General features: G+C 39.1%; 1 protein-coding gene across 1 annotated transcript; it reads right to left on the bottom strand.

The window, feature by feature from the left end:
- Positions 1-794: 794 nt before the first annotated feature.
- LOC113581571 (G-protein coupled receptor 26) lies at positions 795-9981 on the bottom strand. The gene is made up of 3 exons (XM_027016797.3): positions 8578-9981; positions 7558-7671; positions 795-2818 (listed from the first exon to the last, which is right to left on the bottom strand). Exons 1-3 carry the CDS (start codon positions 9246-9248, stop codon positions 2557-2559), a joined length of 1047 nt encoding a protein of 348 aa, XP_026872598.2. The 5' UTR covers positions 9249-9981; the 3' UTR covers positions 795-2556.
- Between the last annotated feature and the right edge of the window lie 1614 nt (positions 9982-11595).

The raw sequence follows: 11595 nt of genomic DNA, 5'->3' as shown, positions 1-11595 counted from the left end.
AGTCATTTGGAAATCTGTGCTACCAACCATGTCAACTCAAAACATGAAACTACAAACATATTGGATGAACATCTGAATATTGCTAAATGTATCAAGTTACTTCCTAGAAGTTGGAATGATCATGTGTTACCACTCTATATCAAATATACTGCTTTTTATTACTTATATCAAATATCCTGCTTTTTATTACTCATGTATTTATTTATTATTTTATTAATTCTATGAGCAAAAATTGAACTGTCTCTGCTTAAGAGAAGAGAAATTTATACCTACTTTGAACACTTTTGAAAATATAACCCGTTACTTTCTTTGGACAAATTAGGTATAGTCTCTTACTGTAGAAACTCAGAATGCCATATCCCAGATATTATATTTGGTTTTATGCCATCATTTTGAATTATTACAGTAAGCATATTTTCAAATATTTAACAAAATATCCAAAATGTTAATGGTACTATTTATGAATTAGGGCTAGAAGGTGCTCATTAACATATGGTAAGGAGCTAATGTAAGATAGTTCTACTAGCTTTTACTTGTTGTTAGCCTTTTTTTTTGTTTTGTATAAAATACCCCTTTACTTTTTTTGCACTCACATTCATGGCCAGATACTAGCTCTTACAAATAAGGTCATTGTCAATGTTCATTTAAAAAAGAAGAAAAGTATGGACATTGTAATATGGGTTCCAAAGTGTATTCACCCAAATTTACACTTTTGATAAAGCATGCCTGGAACAGTGATGTTCAATTAACACTCAACTACAAACAATTCACACTTTGGAAATCCGGGAGTTACCACACACACACACACACACACACACACACACACACACACACACACACACACACACACACACACACACACACACACACACACACACACTCACTCACTCACTCATATTCAGTTAATTCCCATTACTAGTGCAATCTCCTTGGCAAGCTTCAGGGTCCTGTTCTTGAATATCAATTACATTCTAGAAATATATTAGTATATATATATATTGATTGTTTTATATATGCAGAGACTCATCAGATACAGTGTATCTTTTAATTATAGAGAAGATGGCTTTACACTAACCTCATTATTCATTTACTTACTGTAAAACAGAGTAAATTGTTCAGAGGTAGCTAGTTGCTGGGTCATTTATTTTCTTCTTTAATGACTACTGCCTACTAAAGTTAACAGTACTAACAGTACTCCATAAGAAAACTGATTACATCTGTGACATCTATTCCTATGACGGATCGGATAAAACTGGCTACAAATGACCACCAAGACTTATTCCAACAGCACCCTGTATTTCAGCTATCACAAGCGCTATGGAGAGCTACAGTAGGAGCACTTGCAGGTCAGCCACGAGGTCCACTGCCCTTAATCTAAATGTAATTATGCCTGAGCAGGAAGGCACTAAAAAGCCAGGGTGGTGATTTGTCCATTAGGCTCAAACTAGCCCTGTCATTTACGCTACACTTGATCTGTCAGTGTGAGAGAACAGGCATCAGCACAGCTTGGCCCTGGTCTGTGTCCCATCTCTCTCCATCCCAACACTGACTCCTCCGACCCCTCTTTGCTGCCAGCCACAGGCTTTAATTGGTTTCACATAGCATTGCTTCAAGAGTCTGTTGGAAAAAAGGCAAGTTTCCAGAGAGAAAACTCTGAGGTCGTGCCACAGGTCCACCACATATGAAAGATTCTGCTGAAGACCTATAGGCCATGGCATTTATTTTCTCACTATTCTCCATTCTGTAGAGGTTAGTGTGTGGAGAATACCAGCACAGTGGATTATACTTGCAGTGGATTATACTTTAGTGTTTGAAACTGGATAGAACCCTTTTCTTTTCCTTCAGGCTTATCTCTGTATTTCTATGCAGAATTCTAGACACAAAATGAGTAAAATAATCTCATTTACAACTTAGCGTTACTGGTAAAATGACAAGTTGTTCTCTGTATTGGCACTAAGCTACACTCTATGGAGTGTTAAGCTGAGCGCTACATTTTTGTATTATGCTCTCTGTAAGCATACACATTTCCTTTGGAAATAGTGTAGTCACACAAGCCTACCATGAGTCATAATAACAAGCGAGGCTAGATTTCATAGACATGAAGAGATATAAACTCTTGTTATTTCTTTGAATAAAAGTCTATCAAATTTTCAAACTATATCAGTTTACTGTATCACCTTGTGCTGAGCCTCGAGTGAACCACAAAACTCCACAGATGTCCCCCAACCTCCAGCATATCACCCTTAGTGTCTGAACTCAGGACTCATAAAATTCACAGCTACAGCTCTGGTCAGCAAGAAGGTACTAAGCAAGTAATAAAATGATTGAAAAATATCTCCAAAAATTAGAAGTCCTAATCCATAAGGTTTCTAGAATGTCCATGTATAAGAAAATTGTCTAGAATGTTCTCTTCTAGAACACTTATATGACAGTGGAGCCTTCCAGATTCCCCTTTGTCAAGGCAAGGCATGTTCCCACTGGTGAGTGGCAGGCCTGCTGAATCACAGCTCTGATGAGTGCAGGCTCCTCAGGGTCCTCCACCACAGGTCCCGCCTCTCACGGAGCACATCCCTTTATCGCCCTGGGCGACTCCAGGGCCTGGACGATGGTGCTCGGGCCGGTCCTGCGCTGCCAATCATTCGAGTTCATAGACCTGCGCTTCAGGAGGCGGTTGATGATGTCAGTGCAGGTCTTCCTGTACTGGTGCCGGAGCAGGGAGTAGACGAAGGGGTCACATGCTGCTTTACTATAGGCCAAGCATTTACACAGCAACCCCCAGTGCTGGGTTATTCGAACTGTAGGCCAGAGTTCCAGAAGCCTATTGCAGAGAGAGACAAGGAGAGAGATATTTTTGCTGTTTTAGTTCATTGTTTAGTACATTGTTTCCCATTGCTCAAGTATCCCAGCACACCTGACTCAACTGTAATGTAATTCATTATTTGATTCAGGTGTGATAAAAATGGGGGAAAAAACAAAATGCGTAGATGGAGATTCAGTAGCTTGTTGATATACACAACCTAGAACAGCAAGGCTTAGTTGATAGTCATACAGTTTAGGACCTCACTGGTTAAGGTACTTGCCTCTAATCAGAAGGTTACTAGTTCAAGTCCCACCACTATGTTGCTACTGTTGGACCCTTGAATTGTGACCTTGTTTTGGATAAAAGTGTCAATAGAAATGTTTTACTCATTTCTTATGAAGGTTCTAATGCAATTGGTGTTTATTTCTGGTAGGTCTTTTGCAGAACTTGTGCTGTTACTAGAATGTTCACATGACTTTCATTGTTTGTAGCTTGCTAGCTTTGAGTGAAGTAATGATAGAGTGAAACTAGGTTAATGTTAGGTTGTATTTTTATGAGGTAAATTTACAAATGCAGCCTTATCCTCATCACATATCCACACCTGCTATTAAAAGGATGGTGGACTGGTCTTGGCATGACATTGAATTACACATATTCAGTAAGACCACATGTGAGTATACAGCACAATGAAACATTAATTTACTCTTCAAGCCACATATTCTGTATGTGGCATTCATCCCATTGCAAAATAAACTAACCTTGCAAGACTGTCTGTTTTCATTAAGAAAGTGCTGCTCTTGGTTTCCAATTGCCATAGAAAAGGTGGGACAACAATTACTAAGGTTACATACATAGAAGTGGAACATATAGAACATGAATTCCTATAATGAACATGACTGATTAGCGAGTAATATTTTGAATGGCGATATCAGATGAACAATATAATTGGTAACCAATGTCTGTGTAAGAGGTTTTTAAATTCACTGCCATAACTTCAACCCAGAAATCAGAATTACTAATAGCATACTTTACTCTATTATTTAAAACAGAATGTATATTGACCTCCTACAATATCATACTTTAAATAGCAAGATTATTGTTTAAATATATATTTTTGCTGTTACTTGATCTGTTAAGATCTAAAAATATCTTTTAATATCTAAAAGCATTTTAATCATTTCATCATCTATTTTTTTTAAAAGTCTGTTTTATCCCCACACCTGCATGAGGCTATGAGGCTGCCAAGCAGGCACTACACACACACACACACACACACACACACACTGTACAATTACCAGTCATTTCATTAGACCCTTGTAGAAGAGGATCTCCTAAACCTCCTTTAATTTTTTTTTTCCTGCAAACATACCCATGATTTCATTGTGAGTTTAAGCACAAAATCATATTATCTGTTGAACAAACACCAGTGGCACATGATATGAAAATCATAGTGTTACTATGGAATGAAATGCCATTGAAATAACCATGAAGAACTTTGGATTGCTTTTTTCTTCCGTCCCTTGTTTTAAAGTTCTTAGAACATACATCTCATGCTCAGGGATCTACTTCTCTGAACTTTCAGTGCACAAAGCTGAAGTCAGAACCCGAAGGAGAGAACTATGTATTTAAGTTCTAAGAGTGTGTAACAACCCAATACATTTTTCATCACTAGTATCATACAAGTGTGACTTATCTCGGTGTGAGGAATTCTGGGGTTTCAACTGGAGGCAAGCAGCCAATAAAAATTAAAAAAAAGGTTTCTGAGTCTTCATGACCTGATGCACAGCTTTTCATTCTTATAATGAGGATTATTTATGCTCTGTCTCTGTTGGTCTTTGGGGAAATAAGTGTTTAGGGTTTCCAAATTCTAATCAGCACACTGTATAGTGAAGACTCACACAGCGTTTCGTGCTGTGGAACAGATAGATCTAATTCATTCATTACAAACAACTGTGACATCTGCCTAATGCAGCACATCTGCATATCATTTGTGGTTTTAATAATACCATACAGATAGCCTGTATTTGATTTAGGTTCTGAAGTGCATTCTACAATGTCTTTCCTATTTCTGTTTGTCCATCTTTACTCTCCTCCTGACATGATGCAGAATTTAGCAGAGAGCTCATGGAAATGCGTTGATAATGTCACCACTCTCACAGAATTATTAAGACAGGCAACCACCTTTGGATTTATACTGTGCAGCATCACAGTGGATACAAGCTTCATTATCATATTAAATCTCCTGTGTGACATTGAATAAGCAAATGAACAAGAGATAAAAGGACTAAAGCATAAAAACATACAGACAGACACACACGTGCACACATAGAGTGTTGGATATTGCTATCTTTACTGTAAGTTTGCAGCTGGCATATATTAGAGCATTTATTTTATTATAATCCTGAACATCAACCCTCTGGTCTTCAAATAGAATTAATGACAATACACTCACTGAACCATCTGAGGCTGCCAAGCAGGCACTACACACACTCACAAACACTCACACACACTCACACACACACACACACACACACACACACACACACACACACACACACACAAAAGGAAAAAGCCCAGCCCTAAGTTGAATTACAATACAGGCATCCATCATATCTATTGAAGTTAGGGTATTGGGTAAAGAAAGCTAAGCCATTATCACATCAGTGGAACAAAAATATCAGTGGTCCTTTACATGATAAACACAATGGGGAGCCATGATGATGGGATTTTAGGCAGTGGGACTGTTTCTCCTTAATTAAACCAACAAAGTGCATCTGTACCTGTTCAATTCCTGTTTAGACATGCTCACAGCTGCACAGCCATTCTGGCAAATGATCATTCACTCCAAGCTTTTATCAGAACACATACATAGAAAATATGCTTTGGGCACTTTGAGCCCATATAGTGGCTAAATAGCCCTTATACCCCTAACATTTTATAGTTGTCGTGTGTGTGTGTGTGTGTGTGTGTGTGTGTGTGTGTGTGTGTGTGTGAGAGAGATGGGGAGGGAGGGGGCATATATGAGTTAAGAATCAAACAGAAGATCACAAACATCTTTAAACAAAGAAATATGATAATGCAATGGTTAGAAAAAGTAGTGGTCAATTTGTGCGGCAAGTATGAGTGAAGTGCACGTTTCAGGACAAGGATTAAAAATACTATTGTAAAATACTGTAAAGCATAATAAATTCATAGCCATGGCCAGTTATATTTTAATTACAGCAGATACAGTTTGATTGTGCAGGGTACAAATGGTTATTATTTTTTAAAAGTCAAAAGTGCTTACCAGCTGCATAATTATCCTACATTATTAGCCTTTTTGTTTCATATTTTATTTCCCAGACCCTGTATGAATGAATAGTACAAGCAAGTAATGAATAGTGCAAGCAAGTAATCAAGCTAAATCTGGCTCACTCAATGGGTCAGGTGATTCTTGCATTGTGATGATATGAATGCACATTTCATGTTGCCTGTGCTATTGAATCACCAAAGCTGTCATGAATGACTTCTGTTAGAGTGAATTTAGCAAAGTAAGACTTAATGGAATCTTGTTATGATTTTATAGATGAATTCAGGTTTCTTCACAAGGATCCTGGATTTCAAATTGCTTTACATTATGAATTCTACAGATAAGTAATATTAAAGAGTTAAAAAAGGCCTTCTGAGCAGGTATTTCTGAATGCTGGCTTATTCAGATGGCACCCTGGATGACATGGTGGATCTGATAGATAGTTGGATGTTCTGCTGTTCAACTGCCAGGCAACAATATTTGGGATTACTGTGTTGTTCTAATGACTACACCAAGACATGCATCTTACTGTGTAATAATCAACATATCATCATCGTTATTATCATTTTGTTAAAAATGCAATAATGGCACACTACACGTATAAGATTTTCAACTAATGATAACAGCCATACACACCTTTACTATCAGGTGTGTGAATTCAGGGATGAAATATAAGACTGGGTGAATATGGGCTAATATAATGTATGGCTTGTGGTGGGGGGTTAGAGGTAACCTCAGATCTTCTATCATAAGGTCTGCCAATAAGATGTATGTGTATTTGTGTGTGTGTGTGTGTGTGTGTGTGTGGTTGTGTGTGTGTGTGTGTGTGTGTGTGTGTGTGTGTGTGTGTGTGCGTGTGTGTGTGAAACAGGATATTGGATATTGTAATATTGTATTAGTTCACACACATTGTATAGCAGTACCACATAGTGCTGCTATAAATGAGGGCTGCAGTAAGCACACTCCAAAAAACACTTAACTCTGACCTTGCGGGTGTTCTTCGACTGCCTGGGCCCTCTTATACACTAGCTTTCCACACATGGTTTAAGCCCTCTGGCTCAGTCTCTATTAATATGAATTCTCTATTCACAACCCAGTTTGGTCCTGCTCTTAATAGTCTTGTGGGTCTGAAAAACCAGACAATGAATCTTTTGCAAAATGCTTAAATCTTAATCTAAAATATGCCATTTTAATTCTTTTCTTCACATAATAACAAAATGCTGTGTTCATTATACTTAGGCAAAGTCTAAATAACACAGTCTGTATGCAACATTCTGAATGCAGGTTTGGTTAAGCACCATGTTTAGCCAGTATCCATAAAACCAGCCTAAAACGAGGAGTATATACATATAAATATATACATAAAACGGGGTTGAAATATAGACTCCAGTTAGCAAAATTAATAATAAAAAGAAAACAATATAAAGTATGAAGGAGAGTGAGAGAGCGCGTGTATATGGACTCTTACCTTGTGATGACATAGGGCGCGAAGCACAGCACAAACGTGCCGATGAAGGTGCTGATTTTCCTGGTCGCGCGCTGCCGCCGCCTTCTCTGCTCCTCTAGGCATCGCTGACGAACGCTGCAGCATCAGAGCCTTGTCACTGGTATAGTTTTCGTGGGCGTGCGTGTGCACGTGTGACATGCTTGTGTCACATGTTTATCAAACTTTAAAGCACAACAGCGCCGATCTAGGATTTGTTTTCCCAATTAATTGCTTCTTAATAAAGTGCATTAATTAATCAATCAATATCTAATTAATATGGACAAGGGACATATAATTTTTAACTTTAGGCACTTGATAATTATGGTCCAGTTTTATATTTGGGAGAACTTCAGAAATATTTTTGAAACATTAAATAGCTATTGCATTCAACAGCTACGTTCCGAAATGAGGTGATCAGGGGTCACAAACGCCATTACGAAGCCCTCTGATGCTACGCTGAATGCTAACTACTCAAGCGAGTCGCTTCTTATGTGCCCTCGAGTCTTTTGAGTCATAATGAAATTGCATCTCAAAGCAGGGCTTCCACAGGCATTGGCAGCAAATGAAGGGAATCAGTCCCGAGTCAAAAACCATCTTTCTCTATTGCAGTAGTTTGATGGTGTTGCTAAAATAAGCGACACTTTGACTGCTCAGTTTTAAAGCTGCATTTTTTAATGTCGATAAACAAATTAATTTTCATTTCCTTGTTTTTAACTTCATTATTTTTGATTAACTGAAATTGTTAATGTTTATAATACTATATTTTTTATTTCATATATGGCAAGTGTTTTTAATAGTATATTTGTAATATATTAGTTGTTCGACTCAAGTATATTAAATTTAATACAATTTGTACATATTCCAAGATATACAAATTCAAATCCAGTTTTGCTCTCAATTATGCCTCTTGCCTATGCTGTGAAAATGTCAAAATCAATAATGCACTACAATGATACATACATTTATAGATGGCCCACTACAGTCATGAAGAGAATTGCTTACCTTGGGTGAATGTCCACGAGAAGAACTAAAGTTTGCATTGTGATAATATCTATTCGTTTGCAGTGGATACGTGCCACTTTGAGTACTTTCAGGTATGTTATGCACAGCACCACGAATGACAGGAGAAAGGTTAGCGCGTGAAAAGTGACGGTAAATACAATGAACTGAGTCCGGCCGTGGCTCGCCCTTGTCTCGCTCAGAGTGCATGAGGCGTAAAGTTGATGATAGCCCACCCAGGAAAAACATGCAGCCGCCGCAGAAAACGACATTGAATGCACCCACGTGTAGCCTAGAACTACAGTTGCGTCCCGGTGGCGCATTTTGGAGTGGTAGCTGAGGGGGAAGACCACTGCGATCCACCTGTCGATGCTGAGCGCTGCCATACTCAGCATAGAGCTGGTGGTCAGGAACGTCTCCAAGAAACCGACAGCGTTACAGAACGCGTCGCTCCCCGGTTGCCCCTTGCTAACGAGTCCTACCAAAGTTAGCGGCATGTTGGAGACGGTTAGCAACAAGTTACAGAAGGTAAGGTTTAAAGTGAAAAGCCCTGGTACTTGTTTCCTGATTTCCGGGTTGTACAAAAAGCAGATCAGCACCAAGACGTTGGACAGCAACGATACTACGATGATTGCCACTACCAAAAGACACACAAACACGTCCACAGAGTCCATGGTGCGTGTTCTACTCAAAAGCCCGGGCTCCCGGTTAAGAAATTCACTAGAGACCGGGTGCAGTTGAAAAATGGCATGATGCTGGCTTTAGAATTCATCCATATCCACGCGCTCACATCCCGTTCTTACCCGAAGAGGATTTCTGCTTCTTTCCACGTCACTTTGCTTTGCCTTCTCCAAGAACTAGCGGGGGTTGTCCATCAAGTTAAGATAAATTTTCAATTTATCATGCGTAGAAACGCGTTGTTCCGTCCTATTAAAAAATGTTTTTTTTTTCTTCCTACAAATATCCCCAATATGCCTCCAGTGCGTGTATCTTGTCTTGGCACTTTTTCGTAAGCCGGGAAACCCAGCCTGTCTTACGCTTACAATTTTTCCAGTTCCTGTTCGTGTATCCAGTACATTTCTGCTCTTTTTAATTAAATCCTTTAAATCCAATTTAGGTGTGATTGTTCCCCGTGTCGATTCATTTTAATTAAGACTAATAATAGTTTTTTTCGGGTGAATAAGCGCCTCCGGAGGTAACGTGTCAAGACAAACCAAGTCAGCGCATTGTGCTCATTGCTACAGCGTTTTTTTCTTTTTTTAAAAAAAAAAACTGCTTCGCGAACAAATGTAGTATAACCCGAAACATGGACTGAAAGATATAATACCATTTAAGAGGTCTAAACTAACATAAAGCGGCTTATGCACGTTTAGAATCATTCTCAAAAAAAAGACAAAAACAGTTAACTGGAACTGTTAGTCTGTTTAGGTGGGAAGATATCAACGGTTCTCTTCCAAAAACGAGATCTTGGCTTCTATCCGTGAGAAAAAGGACCCGATACCAAGAGGCACGAGGGCCAGTAAACGATCTCCAGGGCAGTGTGACCGAACAAGCACAATAACATAAAAATAGAACTTAACCCTTAATACAGTGACCGTGGCTTCCCTCGGTGGAGTACTTAATATACCTCATAGAGTGGATTTAATGCAGGGTGAAAGACGGCTTCTCCACGACTGGCACTGCCATGCCTAAAGGCAAGCCCGCTATACATTTCTATATAAATCAGTACTCAGTATGTAGATTCAGATGCTGTAAGCTGTGATGTATGGGTGGTCTCAGGAAAATAGAAAAATGTCTCCCAGATTTCAGTTAACTTGGAATAAGAAAACAACACAAAATGACCTCCATGTATTATCTCATGTTGTATATGACAAGGGAGCCCCAGTTAGTTTATACATTAACAGCTTAAGAAACATGCCAAAATGTCTCAGTGGGCCCATATTTTGTCACATCTGAATATAACTGGGTCAACATTTTCCCATAATCAGTTGTCATTTCCCATAATTCTGTTTTCGGCATGAATCAAGATAACAGAGGTGGGCATTACTTTGTCAGTTTTAAAATGTCAGAATTGTCATTTAATTATATACTGAGTGAGTTTTCAACTCAGTTTTTCAAAACTTGTGGGTCTATCTGATGGGCCATAAGATTAGTGTCTAGATCTCCTCCATTTTTTCGCAAGAGAAAAATATATAATTAGTATAATTTCAGAGCTCACTTTAGCATAATTTTAGAGTAATGCATAAACCTAGCATGTGTAAAGAAGAAGATAATTTTCCAATGATCAAAGAGGATCAAAGATCACTGTCCACATGTGATGATAGTTAATGATGATTTTGTCAAGCAGTATTGATGACTGTCCATGATTATGCCTGATGTCAGCATATCAGCACTGCAGTGATGCCAGAGGCTCTCTGCTCTCAAGCTCAGGACTTCCCCAGCTTATCAGACCCTGGGGGAAGGAGAGAGAGAGAGTACAGGGGAGTGTGAGAGAGCAGAAAGACAAGTGTGTGCATGAGACAAGGAAGAGAATAGACAAGTGTAGATGATGTACAACATCATGTGTCATCAGGAACTACTCCCTGCCCCATATCTACCCCCACCACGAGTGTGTGTGGGCAGACGGGCGAGTGGTTGTTATGGGCAACACACATTCAGCGTGTCAGAGCATCCCCCATATTTCTCTTCACTTCTTAGCTAAGGAAGAGAGGGAGTTATGGCACACCTCCCTTTAGTGCCATACCTAGACTAATTAGAATATCAGAGCAGCTTCTAACTTGAGAGGTGAGATTCAGAAGGAGAAATAAGGATCATCACATACTCTGCTCTCAAAGCTCAGAGCCTCTGTGCCCAGCTGGACTGATGGGTGTTTTGTGGCCCAGACATTTGTGATTGCAGTCTGCTGCCTGTTTGGTATGCATGTCCTGTTTGAGTGGGTATATATTTGGAGCAGCTCAGCGTGGGAAAAGAGGAAAGGATTTTTGGGGCAGGCAAACATTACCCAGAGTCACTGACTGGAGA

This window comes from Electrophorus electricus, chromosome 15, assembly GCF_041902795.1.
Source record: "Electrophorus electricus isolate QZ-2024a chromosome 15, ASM4190279v1, whole genome shotgun sequence".
Taxonomy (NCBI): domain Eukaryota; kingdom Metazoa; phylum Chordata; class Actinopteri; order Gymnotiformes; family Gymnotidae; genus Electrophorus; species Electrophorus electricus.
Note: the sequence above shows the minus strand (reverse complement) of the source record. Positions and strands in the feature narration are given on the sequence as shown.